At 42.7% G+C, this 15,893-nt stretch overlaps 1 protein-coding gene across 3 annotated transcripts; it reads left to right on the top strand.

The window, feature by feature from the left end:
- The first annotated feature begins 139 nt into the window (after positions 1 to 139).
- stat1a (signal transducer and activator of transcription 1a) lies at positions 140 to 15,368 on the top strand. 3 transcript variants are annotated; one of them, XR_015106296.1, is made up of 26 exons: positions 140 to 289; positions 2,085 to 2,212; positions 2,840 to 2,984; positions 3,062 to 3,157; positions 3,391 to 3,474; positions 4,022 to 4,100; positions 4,196 to 4,287; positions 5,719 to 5,870; positions 5,955 to 6,113; positions 7,787 to 7,879; positions 8,012 to 8,071; positions 8,152 to 8,172; positions 8,280 to 8,370; positions 8,539 to 8,580; positions 9,768 to 9,857; positions 9,958 to 10,056; positions 10,146 to 10,281; positions 10,561 to 10,616; positions 12,013 to 12,107; positions 12,187 to 12,326; positions 12,405 to 12,593; positions 12,675 to 12,750; positions 13,669 to 13,765; positions 13,929 to 13,982; positions 14,321 to 14,359; positions 14,718 to 15,368. XR_015106296.1 is itself a non-coding variant. In XM_086148563.1 (25 exons), exons 2-25 carry the CDS (start codon positions 2,085 to 2,087, stop codon positions 14,745 to 14,747), a joined length of 2,289 nt encoding a protein of 762 aa, XP_086004689.1. In that variant the 5' UTR covers positions 140 to 289; the 3' UTR covers positions 14,748 to 15,368. The 3 variants fall into 3 exon arrangements, 2 of the variants coding, with proteins under 2 accessions (XP_086004689.1, XP_086004690.1); XM_086148563.1 differs by lacking the exon at positions 13,929 to 13,982; XM_086148564.1 differs by lacking the exons at positions 13,929 to 13,982; positions 14,321 to 14,359.
- Positions 15,369 to 15,893: the final 525 nt, after the last annotated feature.

A 15,893-nucleotide genomic window follows, 5' to 3' on the forward strand; every position in this document is an offset into this window, starting at 1 on the left:
GACTTTACTGAATGTCTCAGTACAATGATGTTATACTCTTACTTTGCTAATCGACGGAACAGCCTATGTTCGTCCATCTGATTGGCTGAGCGATCACAAAGGCGGGACATTATTATCTATTCTGAGAGCTGATTGGCTGCCCGTAAGACTTCTTGCTAGTCTTCTTGCTAGCTGTGTGTTGCTGGCAGACATACTGTCGTGACAGGGAAGCGTCGACCCAGTTTGGGGAAATAAAGTTCAACATTTAAATCAACATTTTTAACTACAATTGATCCTTAAAATCACAACGGTAAGTTTTGTTCATTTATTTGTTGTTTCAACCACTCAGAGGTTGTAGTTACGCCGCTCCGGTTTGAGTTTCCGCCTAAAGCTAAGTTTGTTCCAATGAAATTTATGTTTACAATATAATACATGAATTTATAGGTAGACATGTAAAAGTCATAGACTTTTAATAATAATGTCGCTAATTTTATCGCTAATATATCTTTTAGGCAATCGTTTTAATCAGAATTAAATCAGATTAAATATTTGCCGCAACAACGCAACATCGAGTGAACATGAGCGGAGATCTCTTGAAGAAAAATCAAACACTTATAAAACTACAATAAATTGGAGAACGTAGTTTAGATTAGTTTACAGTTAAATGCTGCTTATTTTCCATCCCAGCTTGTGAACTTTTCTCGGAGTCACTGGGATGTCATTGGCACAGTCGAGGTTAGCAGTGAAAGACCGGGATCTTACAGGAAAGTGAAACTTAGGATTTCCAGCCTGAATAACTGGAGTCTAGCAAATTATAACATCTTCCAGTTTAGACGAACACTAAGTTGCCATATTAAAATCACAATATTGATTATAGGTTTTTGTATGTATAAATATGTGTCATTGGAATGTAAAGATGAGAAGGTTTGGGTGCAAACACCAGTCAGTAAGTAAAAGCACACTGCAGCAGCGTGATGAAATGGATTTCAGAGCATAAAAAGAAAAAACAGAATTGATAAATATATATTTATTGTGGAGAATAGTGGCAGAGATGTGTGTACAAAATAGAGCAGTGGTTCTTAACCTTGTCGGAGGTACTGAAGCTCACCTGTTTCACCCAATCCTTCTTTATTGGAAAAATAAAGCTTAAATTCAAGACAAATATATATTTTACCGGTATACAAAATAAACCGTGCATCAACATCACTGTGTTCAAAGAGCAAAACCAGCAAAACATGATTTTCACTCAAAAACAAGAATGAATACTTACTGCAAATCAATGTGATTTCTGCTGCTGTCCTTTCCTTCCTTTTTATGTGCAGCTTCGTTGAAAAAGATGGCTTGCAAAGATTTCGCAGCTGCTAGACTAGACTCAACTCGGCATTGCAAATCACGCCGACTCCCATCACATTCCATTATACATGCGAATCCATATTGTACATTTTGTCCGACCACTTTCTTTTATTGCTCGACATAATTAGTATGAAGGCATTCAAATATTAAGAAAGAAATCACGCGGCGTACCATCACGACAGTCACAAGATGAAGACCGAACACGCCAAAATCCCCTGTATTGGGATCACCTGCAGCCGCTGATGGCCAAGCGGGGCGGGTCATCACCTATTAGAGGAGTCGGGTGTATGTCTTGACCTCCGCCAAACCCCTGGGGTTCCATCGAACCACCGGTATAGAGTAGTATATATGATACAACAGCAGCATGATGGATTTTACTGTCACTGTGAAAAAATAGCAATAGCGCAAATTGTCAGAGTCTTTTGTTTGGGGAATAATGTCTTTCGGGGAGCGGAGTGGGGCACCGATCATCCTTCCCGCTGCAGCTGTCGTAGTCGGTGCGACTCCCGCCCCACACAGTGATCCGGATGTTCTGGATGGTTCCCTGGCAGAAGGTGTTTGCGAAAGAGGTAGAGGCGCCGCTGTGCCTTCACATCAGCGATGCGTTGTTGCTGATCCAAGTCCTCGCCGATGTCCGGGAATTTGGTGCCGACTACAAAACTATGACAATGAAAGGTTGCATTTTGGTAACAAAAAGGCTCTATTTGTTCATCTAAATGTTCTTTTTTTGTATTAAAAAAACCAATCCGCAGATGACGCAGTGGGGGCAGCTGCAAATGCTAGACAGCAAATACCTGGAGCAGGTGGACCAGCTGTATGACGACTCCTTTCCCATGGACATCAGACAGTACCTTTGCCGCTGGATCGAGAGCGTGGATTGGTGAGGCCGCGCACCGTGGCGGACTGGTGACCTCTGACCTCCGCCTCTTTTCATTTGTTCCACCTTCATTAACATTTTTGACAAGATTAGCGGGCGTATGAGGGAGTACGCAGCTAAATCGGGTGCGATGATACAGCAGACTGACATGCTCCTGCTTGTCATTTGTTTTATCCCTTCCCCAGATCCAAAATATTGTTTCGAGTCCAGAATGTATTGGAGTTCCATTGTTCAATGTATGTCGTTATCTTACGATTCCAAGGGATATGTGTATTTTTCATTTTTTTGTTTCAATTTGAAATGCAATTTATACTGATCCGCAATCTGCTTTAGATTATTTGACTCACTTCAGCATGGTACCTCGCTGATTTCTACATTGATTTATAGCAAATTTTAATTTTTGCTCATTTGAAAAAAAAAAAAAATCATTCCTTACTGTCATGCTGACTTACGACAGTTTTTATGTAATTTTCAATTTTTTTTCCAAGTGATTCTGAAATACCGAAACAGATGAAGCAAAGGAGGGTGAAGTTGTATGTTACGCTGTTTAAAATATTTTATCTATTTTGATTCTACAAAATGAGGCATTTGTCCCCGGCTCGGATCAGCTGAACTGGTTCCCGTCCACAGGGACACGGTGAGTCACCAAGAATCCCTGGCCACCATTCGTTTCTACGACCTCCTGGCCCAGCTGGACGACCAACACAGCCGCTTCGCCCTGGAGAACAACTTCTTGTTGCAGCACAACATCCGCAAGATCAAGAGGAACCTGCAGGTCGGTCCCGCTCTCCGCGCTCGCGGTTTCCACTTCTTTGATTTGAAGCCGCGTTAAATCCTCGCCGGTTTTTCCAGGATCGGTTTCAGGAAGATCCGCTCCACATGGCCATGATCATTGCCAGAAACCTAAGCGAAGAGCAGCGGATCCTGGAGAATGCAAATAATGCCAAGGTGAGCCGTGTAGGACAAGAGCTGTGACTGAAACGGTGGTTTTTGAAAGGTGACGATCTTGTTAGGAAACCAGAGGTGTGCTAAAGGTATCGTTTTCTGACACCTACTTTTGCCACATTTGTTACCAAAATCGTCAACGCCGCAGTCCGTTCAGCTTTTCTTTGAATGTGACGCTCGAGCGGAATGGAGACGTCCAGGTGAACGAGGGTGAAATGATTTTTGCCCCTTTGCAGGAACGGCAGAGCCCGGATTCCACCATGGTGTTGGGGAAGCAGAAACTGGACGACAAGATTAAGGAGATAAAGGACAGGGTGCAGGTAAAGTAAGATAAGACAGACTTTATCGATCCCACCATCAATATTCAGCTGTCACAGCAGCGGTACAGGCTAGAAAAGCCTGCAATTAGTAATAAAACAAAAAATATGCTAATTCAGGATATAGATACTAATGTACAATTTGCAAGATATTCAATAGATAATAATATGTAAAATATGAAACGGATACAAAAGAAATGAAATAATAAGATAAAAATAGGCACATTTTAAGAAAAAGATACAAATAAACAATTTGCAAGATACTGTATTCAATAGAAAACAAAATGTAAAAATGCGTAACAGAAACAAAAGAAATGTCCTGTGCAGGGAACGTTTTTTGAAGTATCAGCAGGGGATGTGGGGAGTAAAAATGAAATAATTACTCAAGTGTCCTGGAGAGTGTATAAATATAATATAAATATCGGCAAGTAGAGATGAAGGTTGTGATGTAATGCAAAAAGTAAAAAAAAAAAAAAGTACCATCCATCACCCGCGTCCGAGTCAAGTCAGATTTTTGCCGTTAAGCTGATGTGTGAAACTTCCCTCTCAGGTCGCAGACGTAGAGATTAAAAATCTGGAGGACTGCCAGGACGAGTACGACTTCAAGGTCAACACGCTGAAGAACAGAGGTCAGAGCGTTCGTCTCCGATCTCCCGTTCGCCCACAGAACACCGACGCCCTCGTCTTGTTTCACGGAAGCACGGCGCCGTTCATTTTTCCACAGAGAACGACGTGAACAGTTTGACGGCGAAGCAGCTGGAGGAGGAGAAGCTGATGATCAGGAAGATGGAATTTGAACTCAAGGACAAACGAAAGGTCGGTGAAAGCGCGTAATTTTCATTGCATTTTGAGTTTGTTTTTTTTCCTTTACTCTTCCGCAACAGGTCAAATGGTAAAAAAAAAAAATTCTCATAATTTTTGAGATGAGGTTGAAAGCTTTATTTCTTCTATTTGAGTGCAGTGATATCTTAACATTTTGTTTCTAATAATTATATCCTGCTTTTTTTTGCTTTAATCTCTCGCTAATTTCGACGCCAGTCTATTCTTCTGGTTTGGTTTAAAGGTGTTTTTTTTTTTTGTTTGAATATTTTGTGATGCATTTTTTTTTTTAAACGTGCAACAAAACATTTTGAACTCGGAAAAAAAGAAGTTGGATTGAAAGTTACTTTGACGCAAAATACTCTATTTTTTTTATGAAAAATATCCTTTTACTGGCTTGTGCAGTCATTTATTAAAAAAGCGACAAAAATATTTCAACATGTTTCATTTAGATGTAACAAGATCGCCAGAATTTAGAATTATATTTTAAAAATGAAAAACTAAAATAAAATACATTTCAATTACTCATCGATATTTTCAAAAGCCACAGGGAGCAGCATCAGAGCCGCGGGTTGCCGACTCCTGGACGATTGATTTTTATTTGCAGCATCATGCCATGAAAAGAAAAAAAAAAGAAAAAAAATTCAGAAAATGTGCAAAAATTATTCCCCATTTAGAAAAATAGGATTCAGTAAGAATTCAAAATAAACAGAAATTAGAAAAATAAACCTTAAATATTGATTCAAACGTCATCCAGGAGGATGTGGATTAGGGAAAATACCAAAATATAAATAAAAGCCCGCCAAGACCCCGCACTCTCTGCTGTCATCCTTTTATTGACGCCTGCAGTCGCTTATTAAGAGCGACAAAAATATTTTAACACTTTTTATTTAGATGCTACAAAATGGCCATAATATTCAAATTCAAAATTAAAATAAGCTCGGCTGAAATAAAATACTTGATTAGAAATTAAAAACTTGATTATTTTCAAAAGCCACAGGGAGCAGCATCAGAGCCGCGGGTTGCCGACTCCTGGAAGATTGATTTTTATTTGCAGCATCATGCCGTGAAAATAAAAAAAAAAAAGAAAAGAAATAAAAAGAAAAAAAATCAGAAAATGTGCAAAAATTATTCCCCATTTAGAAAAAATAGGATTCAGTAAGAATTCAATGGATTAGGGAAAATACCAAAATAAAAATAAAAGCCTGCCAAGACCCCGCACTCTCTGCTGTCATCCTTTTATTGACGCCTGCAGTCGCTTATTAAGAGCGACAAAAATATTTTAACACGTTTTATTTAGATGCTACAAGATGGCCATAATATTCAAATTAAAAATTACATTTTAAAAATGAACAAGCTGAAATAAAATATGATGATTCCTGGATGGGAAAGCCAGTGAAGGCATGATGTCTGTCCCTTTTCTCTCAGGACATGGTGGCCCAGCTGACCTCCCTCCTGAACGCCACCAGCTTGTTACTGGAGGACCTGATCGGCGAGGAGCTGCCCGAGTGGAAGCAGCGGCAGAAGATCGCCTGCATCGGCGGGCCGCCCAACGCCTGCATGGACCAGCTGCAGAACTGGTAAGAACCGGCGCCCGGCCGCTCTTTCTCACGCCGGAAAGCATCAGGACTTCCGCCATCCGGCTCCTCTTCTACCTCCCGCAGGTTCACGACGGCGGCGGAGACGCTCCTGCAGGTCCTGCAGCACCAGAAGAAGCTGCAGGAGCTGCAGCAGAAGTTCACCTATGATAACGATCCCATCACCGGGAGCAGAGCCTTCCTGGAGGCCAAAACCCTGGAGCTGCTCAAGATCCTGCTCTCCAAGTACGTACCCGCCTCCCCGACCTCCGAAGCAATCCACCGCCAGGGATTATTTCAAGAAAAGCCAGGTGGTGTTCAGGTAGAGCCGCGCGGAGATGCAGATGTTGATAATTACAGTGGAATTCCATGTACAGTGATCCCTCGCTTTAACGCGGTTTACTTTTCACGGTTTCGCTACTTCACGGATTAGCATCGTGCATTGTGTTCTGCATTCTGATTGGCTAAAAAGTCACTCCGCTTCTTCTCTACCTGTGCGTCAATAACGTCGCAGTTTAATATGTACACGTACGTAAAACAGCTTGCCAAATTTACATGACGTACGAGCAAATTCTCTTGCAATTTTGAGTTTCTCTAAAACCCATAATGTTGACAAAACGCTCTGGAGCGACAAAAGGGCCCAAAAGGCAGCGGAAGATGCTATCTATGGCAGATAAAGTTAAACTTCTGGACATGCTAAGGGAAGCTAAAAGCTATGCGGCTGTAGGTCGGCATTACGGAATGAATAAATCTTCCGTTCGTTCCATAAAGAAGGAAGAAAAAAACATAAGGACGACAGCAGCAATAAGTTTTAACCCTCTCAGGCTCAAATTAAGTTGTAGTTGCAGGAAAAATCTGATATTTGGCTGTCGCAAATCTGCAACATCTGCCTGGAGAAGGTTAACAAGGATGCAAAAAGGGTTGCAACTGTCTGCAATTTTTTTCATAATCATTTTTAATTTTCTCCCATTTAATCCAATTACTCGGCTCGCGGTGGGCGGAGCTAATCTCTGCAATTTGAAGCCTTCTGTTCACATTGATGATTAAAATTATTATTTGACAGTACAGTACAGAAGTTATTTGTTGAAAAAAACGTTTCTAAATTACAGCACTTTTATTTGTGAAACAAATGATTGAGCCTGTAAAATGGTTTGTTCTTTCTTTCCAATGTATAATAGAGTATTTAATTGTATAATAATTGTAAAAAAAAAAAAAGGTTTCTACTTCACGGATTTTGCCTATCAGGGTTCTTTTTTGGAACGTAACCCCCGCGAAAAACAAGAATATACTGTATTCTGCAGAAAGATCAGTTTTTCACCCGTACAATCTAATTTCACACACTTTGATACTGCGATCGCTTTTTGCACCTCAGACCTCCTATCCTATATCTACCTTGGCATAACATCGCTGTGATTTGTTCCCTTTGACAAATTATTTATCATTTTGCACCGTGACGTTATTTCAATGCTATGTTGACTTAAAGTCCCAGATCATCCTGGGAAATAAACAAGAGCCCCCGTGCATCGTGTCGCAGCCACTTCTGACATTATTAGCCAGATGTGGGCTGGGTGATCTCAAATTTTTATTTTTTTGTGTCCTTTTTCTGTATTTCGACTCTTCGTAATATCTTAAAGTCACCCCAAAAACCGAGTCTTTTTTTTTTTTTTTTAAATCAGACAGATAATTCTCTGAATCTACGTTTTAAATCCACGTCAATCGAGATGCTAATTGGAGAAACGTGCTGGCTGTCGTATCTGTTTGCAGTCCAGACGCTTTAGTTTGGGTCACGTGATCTGTTTGACCGTCAGAAGCAGCAGGTGGAACTTATCACGTGACCAAACCCCCGTGTGTGTGTGTGTGTGTGTGTGTGTGTGTGTGTGTGTGTGTGTGTGTGTGTGTGTGTGTGTGTGTGTGTGTAGTTCGCTGGTCGTGGAGCGTCAGCCCTGCATGCCCACCCACCCACAGAGACCGCTGGTCCTGAAAACAGCCGTCCAGTTCACCGTCAAGCTTCGGTAAGAACGTCTCTCATCGCGTCTGAAGAGGAAATTTCAATTTCATTTCACCCGAAACTAAATGACGCCCGGCGACGTTGAAAGAGCCGAGCAGCACTGACGCTCGGGTGTTCGGTTCTGCTCCGCGTTCAGGTTCCTGGTGAAGCTGCAGGAGTTCAACTTCCAGCTCAAAGTCAAGGCCTTGTTCGACAAGTAAGGCTTTTTCGTCGCTCCTGTTTTTTTTTTCCCCTCGGACATTGCGATAGGTTCTGACGCCACCTTTGTCTCCTCAGGGACGTCACCGAAAAGAAAGGGTACGATCATGTTTATTTCTCCAAAACAACACGTAGGTTTTTCAGACGACAATCTCCAATTTCCGGGATGCAACATTTGACGGCCGTTATTTCGCTGATTCGGGCAGGTATCGAAAGTTCAACATTCTGGGAACAAACACCAAAGTGATGAACATGGAAGAGTCCAACGGAAGCCTGGCGGCGGAGTTCCGACATCTGGTGAATGTTTGGATTGAACGTCTCAAAACGAGGCTTTAGCGCCAGGTTTTCCGACAATCGGTCGCCTCGATGGCAGCGATATCGATATAAATCACATTTCGATGAGAGAAAGGTTTTGGACGACCGGGCTGAAGTCACCGCTGACCTCATCTGTTCATTTCCACGCAGCAACTGAAAGAGCAGAAAATTGCCGGGAACCGAGCGAACGAGGTAAGAACAACGACTAAACGATTCAGAATGTTTGCTTTTCCACGGTGAGAAAATAGACGCTGCTTGTTTTCCCAAATAACAGGAAACAGGATCATGAACCGTCCAAAACAAACATAAGAATACGGAGCAATTATGTAACACATCGTCCTCCTCCAGACCGGATATGTATTTGCATTTAGCTCATATTTGGGCAAAAAAAAAAACAAATTCATGAAGAGCTTTTCTAGAATAGAATGCACCTTTAGATACAAACAGAAAAGAAAAAAGAATTGATGGGAAAATACAAGAAATGGATGATGCAAGTTAGCCTTTGTGAAAAAACATAAAGGTTTCTTGTATTTTACCATCATGACTACAAAAAGATTATTGATTGAATTCTATTTATTTTATTTTGTACTGTTTTTGCTGAATGGTTCTTGAACCGGGAAAACTTGGACACCAAAAATAATCTATTTCTTGAGAACGATAACTAACCCATTTTTTTCAATCTTTTGATCGAAAGGGATTTTTTTTTAATATAAAGTTGATGAATTGCAAATTACAGTAGCTTTTATTTATTTCCCTTTGATCTTTACTGTTTTTTTTCATTTTATTTTATCATATGATTATTATATTATCTATTCCTTTATCATGAATGATAAAATTACTTACCCATTTTTTTCAATCTTTTAAATGAAAGAGTTTTTTTCAACATCAGGCTGATCAATTGCAAAATGCGGTTATTATTTTATTTTGATCTTTCCCGTTTTTTATTTTAATTTATGACATTATTATTCTTTATTATATTATCTATTTCTTACTAACCCATTCCTTTCAATATTTCTATTGAAAGATAATTTTTTCCAGTACAAACCTGATTAACCACATAGTGCAATTATTTTCATATTTGATCTTTACCGTTTTTTTAATTGTATTTGTATTATATTTTTATTATTTATTACATTATCTTTTTACTAAACCCATTTTTTTTTTCCCATCTTTTGATTGGAAGGGATTTTTTTTATCTTAAATCTCAGTTATAAAGCGCAGGATACTTTTAATTCGCTGAAGCCGAGGGTTTCGCTAACCTGGCTGGAGACAGAAAAGGTCATGGGTGGAGATCAGGAGTGTGTGTGTGTGTTTGTGTGTGTGTGTGTGTGTGTGTGTGTGCAATACCCCCTTCACAGTGCACGCCTGTGTGTGCTCAGGGTCCCCTGATAGTCACCGAGGAGCTTCACTCGCTCAGCTTCGAGTCGGAGCTGCAGGTCAGCCAGACGGGTCTCAAGGTGAAACTGGAGGTGAGCTGCCGGAGGCGGCGTGCGAGAGAACGCCAACCCCACGCCTCGCCGGAGTCATCAATTGTGTGTGTGTGTGTGTGTTGTCGTGGCGCCGCTGCAGGCCCTGTCTCTGCCGGTGGTGGTGATCTCAAACGTCTGCCAGCTGCCCAGCGGCTGGGCCTCCATCCTCTGGTACAACATGCTGTCCTCCGAGCCCAAGGTGCCTCCTCACGCTTCGCTTCCGATGGATTGGCGGGGAAAGCGTCCGCTCCCGGCGCTCACGCTCCGCCGGCCGCTCTCTCTCCGCAGAACCTGAAGTTCTTCCTGACGCCCCCGCCGGCCAAGTGGTCCCAGCTGTCCGAGGTCCTGAGCTGGCAGTTCTCCTCCATCACCCAGCGAGGCCTGAACCAGGAGCAGCTCAACATGCTGGCCGACAAACTGCTGGGTCAGAACCGCAGCTTCGGAGACAAAACTCGGCGGCCGATTCAAACCGGACTGTAGTTTACTGATCGGAATAAGAATAAGAACAACTTTATTTATCCCGAAGCCAGAGTTTCAAGTAAAACATAACAATAATGAATAATAGTAGGAAGGAATGACCCCGTTCCGAGCGTTTCACCAGCGGTAGACGAGAAAGAACTCACCAAATGGTGAAAACGGTGATAAGGCAACGAACGGTGAACCGTAGACTTAATTACAAGGCCGTGTCTTTAATTCTTCGCAGGAGCCAAAGCGCAGAGGGACCAAGAAGGACTGATTCCCTGGACTAAATTCTGCAAGGTGAGCGAGACGTTCTTATGTTCAGCCGCTCCAGTTAATGTGCAATAAAAAAGTGCGATAATTCTCCGTAATTGTCATAGTTCCATTGTCTCGATGACCCCGATTTATACACATAGATAATGCAATCGTATACCCGCACTTGTAAATACAAATGTATATATGTCAAATATATTTTTACATACCTGTAACTGCTTCGCTATAACGCGGTTTACTTTTCACGGTTTCGCTACTTCACAGATTTTGCATGGCGCATTGTGTTCTGCATTCTGATTGGCTAAAAAAGTCACTCCGCTTCTTCTCTACCTGTGCGTCAATAACGTTGCAGTTTAATATGTACACGTACGTAAAACAGCTTGCCGAATTTACATGACGTACGAGCAAATTCTCTCGCAATTTCCAGTTTCTCTAAAACCCATAATGTTGACAAAATGCTCCGGAGCGACAAAAGGGCCCAAAAGGCAGCGGAAGATGCTATCTATGGCAGATAAAGTTAAACTTCTGGACATGCTAAGGGAAGGTAAAAGCTATGCGGCTGTAGGTCGGCATTACGGAATGAATGAATCTTCCGTTTGTTCACTAAAGAAGGAAGAAAAAAACATAAGGACGACAGCAGCAATAAGTTTTAATAAGGATGCAAAAAGGGTTGCAACTGTCCGCAATTTTTTTTTTTTAAATCATTTTTAATTTTCTCCCGTTTAATCCAATTACTTGGCTCGCGGTGGGCGGAGCTAATCTCCGCCATTTGAAGCCTTCTGTTCACATTGATGATTAAAATTATTATTTGACAGTACAGAAGTTATTTGTTGAAAAAAACGTTTCTAAATTACAGCACTTTTATTTGTGAAACAAATGATTGAGCCTGTAAAATGGTTTGTCCTTTCTTTCCAATGTATAATAGAGTATTTAATTGTATAATAATTGTAGAAAAAAAAAAAGGTTTCTACTTCACGGATTTTGCCTATCACGGCTTCTTTTTGGAACGTAACCCCCGCGAAAAACAAGGGTATGCTGTACTTATTTTTGTCTTTACCGTTTATTTAATTCTAAACATTTCCTCTTCTATTTTGATTCGAATCATAAACAACAGCAACGGGCCGTGACGAGGACGTTATGATCCAAGATGTTTGAGCCAAACTCGGGGCTTAGTTTCCCTTTCTTCGATTCCAGCCTGTGTTGTTTTTGTCACGGGGTCACAGGTGTCGGTGCCGTGACTGATAAAGTGAAAGCGAAAGTGAAAGTGAAAGTGAAAGCACAGTCCATCACAATCTTGACTTTCCATTTTATTTCTGACATTTTCCGGAGCGATTTTTTTTTTTTTAAGTCGTGACGCCGACGGAGTTTGGCGGTTGCGGCTGTGGTTTTGGTCATGGTGAGAGTCGTGTGTTCTGCTCTGCAGCAAAGCACCAACGAGAAATCCTTCCCCTTCTGGTTGTGGATCGAAGGCATCATGGACCTCATCAAGAGACACCTGCTCCCCCACTGGAATGATGGGTAAGTCTCGTGAAGGCCGTTCTGCGTCCACCCCGCGGACGTTTTAGAAACCCTTCCGACCGTCCCGTGTTCCTCGCAGCGCCATCATGGGCTTCATCAGCAAGGAGAGGGAGAGGGCTCTGCTCAGCAACAGGTGTCCGGGGACCTTCCTGCTCAGGTTCAGCGAGAGCAGCAAGGAAGGAGCCATCACCTTCACCTGGGTCGAGCACGACGTACACGGTGAGAGCGGCGGCGGCCCGAAGCGTGGCGTAAATACGTAGGTCGCCGCCATTCACGTCCCGGTCCTTCCGCTCGCAGAGAATCCCATCTTCCACTCGGTGGAGCCGTACACCAAGAAAGAGCTGAGCGCCATCTTGCTGCCCGACATCATCCGCTCGTACAAGATCATGGCGGCCGACAACATCCCCGAGAACCCGCTGCGCTTCCTCTACCCCAACGTCCCCAAAGACACGGCCTTCGGGAAGTACTACACCAAGCCCGCCGAGAGTAAGAAACGCCGCCGCCGCCGCCGGATGGTCAGACGCTTTTCACGACGACTTCTTTAACCCGCCCGCTTCTGCCGTTCAGCCTCCGAGCCCATGGACGTGGAGAACATCGAGAAACACGAATACCTGAAGACCGAGCTCATATCCGTCTCTGAAGTGTAAGTCCGCCTTTCAGAATCGTCAGCACTTCACTGCCGTTTGAATCAGAAAGAGAGAGGAGATGTGAGGAAGTCACTGCTGATCGGTATTGATCGTATTCAGGGATCCAATCAGGTGAAATAACGGCAGGGAAGGAATTTCCCCACCGGGGATTAAATGAACTCCGCTAACTCCGGAGGCAGAAGATGCGGCGCTTCTTCTTCTACGTCACTTCCGTCAGACTCATCGTCACTTCCGGTTCCAACTATTCCAGCCTTTCTGAATCCTGCCAGAACGGTTTCGGTCGTCACCGAAGCCCATGCTTTTTCCATCCGTTCAATAACTTCCACCAAAGTTGCACGGCGCATTCGTTCCTCCAGCTGTGGCCGCCTAGCTTTTAGCCCGCGATTGGCTTTTTTTGTTGTCTTCATTTCAGTTCGAGTTACCTCCGCTTTTCGCCCGTCTCTTACAAGCGTCTCGCTAACTCCAAACTTTCTTGCGGCTCGATTACTGTTTTCGGCCGCATATTTTACTACTTGCAGCTTGTAATCAGCAGAATACGATTTCCTTTCCGGTGCCGTTTTTGTTAAGTTCTTCGCTAATGTTGGAATTATTATCACAGGCCTATAGCGCCCTCTTGTGGTTCAATGTGAAAATAACATGTGAAATGATATACCGGTACCGCTAATAATGTGTTAAAAATTTCACACATAAGTCGCTCCAGAGTATAAGTCGCACCCCCCACCAAACTATGAAAAAAAACGCGACTTATAGTCTGGAAAATACGGTATGCCATGTTAATTCATTTTAAATTTCAAAAAGGTCGTGCGTTTACTGTGGCGAAACGGCTCCGATCTGCTGGAGGTCGCCCGCCAATTAAACGTTTACCGGATTTGCCGATTGTCGCGGGGGTTAAAGGTCACGTTCCTCGGCCCCAGGCACCCGTCCACGATGCAGGACAACATGATGCCGCTGTCGCCCGAAGACTACCGAGCCCTGGAGGACATCGTCAGCACCAGAGACATCGCAGCTGCTGTGAGTCCCGCTTCGCCACGCCGTCACCGCCGTCGGGTCGCAGCCTTTCGCCGCCGCCGCCGTCCCTTCCTCGTCACGGCTTTGCTTGGAGTTCACGGCGAGTAAAGCGTCCTGCTGATTTCCAAAGCGTCCTGCTGATTCACTCCGTATACTGTTTTCATAGAAAGATCCACAACAGGAAGATGTTACACTGCATTAAATAAGTGGAAGATTTCAGGTGACGGTTTACCTTTGTATTTATTTTAAAGAAGACCAGTTTAGTAGCCGTATGGATTTTTTTAAAATAACAACCGCCATCAGTCGATCGGTGTGACGGTTTCCAGCCCGGTTTGACCTTCGGGGATGAAAAACTCACACTTTTATTACTTTACGGTCACACTTTGAATGTAATTGAGTTCTGTTTTGAGTTCCGCGGTTGCACCCAGACGCTAAAGAATGAAACCCGGCGACGCGTTATTTCACTCTGTGTTTGTTCAAATTGAGAGGAAATGAAGTGCGTCGGACGTAATAAATCCTTATCTGTGTGTGTCGTCTTCCCTGCTGCTCTGCCTTCAGACCAACAATCTGCTGGGACTTGATGAGTACAATTTCCAGGTACTGAGTTTCCTCTCCTGGTCTGCATGACGTCGCCGCCCCTCCCGTTCCCTCCCGTTCCCTCCCGTTCCCTCCCGTTCCCCTGTCCGTGACTCACTAACACACTCATTTTGTATTTTTTAACCGCCCCCAGCATGCCGTAGTGGAGTTTCCCCCGGGTGAAATACGACCCGCGCGTTCCCGACCAACCAATCCCATCCATTTTATCATTACGGTTCTCGAAAGCTAGATCCCTAGGAAAGCGCCTCATGCTTTAGTGGGTTAGTGGGTTAGTGATAGTGCACGTGAACATCAGCCGACGGGTTCTCTCCCCGTGTCTCTCGAGACGCCCTGACGCCGCCTTCCCTCTTTTCCCCAGATGTGCGCGGAGATCGAGGGTCCGAACTGAGACGCCGACGGGAAACGACCTGCGTTAATGTGACGTCCAAGGTGACGGTGGACTCTGCTTGTTTTAAACGCAAACGTCTTCTACTGCTTTGTGATTGCATGTGAAAGAAGTTGTTTTTGGTTTTCCATTACAATGAGACGTTTCCTTTGGAACAGGCCTGCCTTCTGTAGCTCTCAGTATATTTTATTTAACTGTCAATAAAAGATGAATACATTCATTCACAATCAGTATTTCACTTTTGAGGAGTTTTGATGCCTCATATTATATACTTGTTTATGTTTTTCATTATTTTAAGTGATATATATAAACATATTTCTTTGCCAGTATTTCCTAGCAGTTATAATTTAAAAAAAAAAACTCTATTGTGTTGTTTTATTTTTCCTTAAACCGTTTTATACCCTACTTTTTCTTTTCGGTTTCCATGGACAGCCTTCATTATTGATCTAGTTCAAATCCGCGCACAACACGTGCACTTTGGATGGATCGCACGTTGGGTTTTTAGAGAAACCGGAAAAAAAATAAGGTCCTGCAAATATATTGGATCCTCTGCAGAAGAAACAACCCTTACCTTCTACTCCAGAGTAATTGTATAAAATATCTAAATGATTAAATCGTGTTGTGGAGCTGCTGTGTTTTTGTTTTTTTTCCTTGATTTTTTATGATTTGAAACACTCTGCTGTTACATAAACCCAGCCAGGGAGCCACATTTGCAAAAACCTGAAAAAATATTTTTGAAAAAATTGCATTGAATGGGGAGGAAGATATGAAAGCGACACTTTCTTAAAGGCTGATTTTATCCAGAACCTGCAGACGATTTCTGTGTTTTTATGAGGACAGCATCAGTAACGCAGGTCATCCAGGTAATAATATATATTTGTCTCCTTTGTATGATTCACCCGTCTTTGTTTCTGAGCTGTGGGAGCTTTTTTTTTTTATTTTTGTAAGTGATTATAACCTCTTGTTCAGGGAGGAGGATCATCAGGACTTTTTTTTTTAAGTGCCTTTTCACTGAATTTTAAGAGTTGATCACCATTTTCTTGCTATATATAAACAGGCAAGTTGATGATTGTAATAATCCAAGTAAAAATATATTTATATGTAGATCTCATGGATCCAGCAGTAACATTTTCAATCACAATAATCAGC

This window comes from Fistularia commersonii, chromosome 6, assembly GCF_037954325.1.
Source record: "Fistularia commersonii isolate RoL2024-O1a breed Wild chromosome 6, RoL_Fcom_v1.0, whole genome shotgun sequence".
Taxonomy (NCBI): domain Eukaryota; kingdom Metazoa; phylum Chordata; class Actinopteri; order Syngnathiformes; family Fistulariidae; genus Fistularia; species Fistularia commersonii.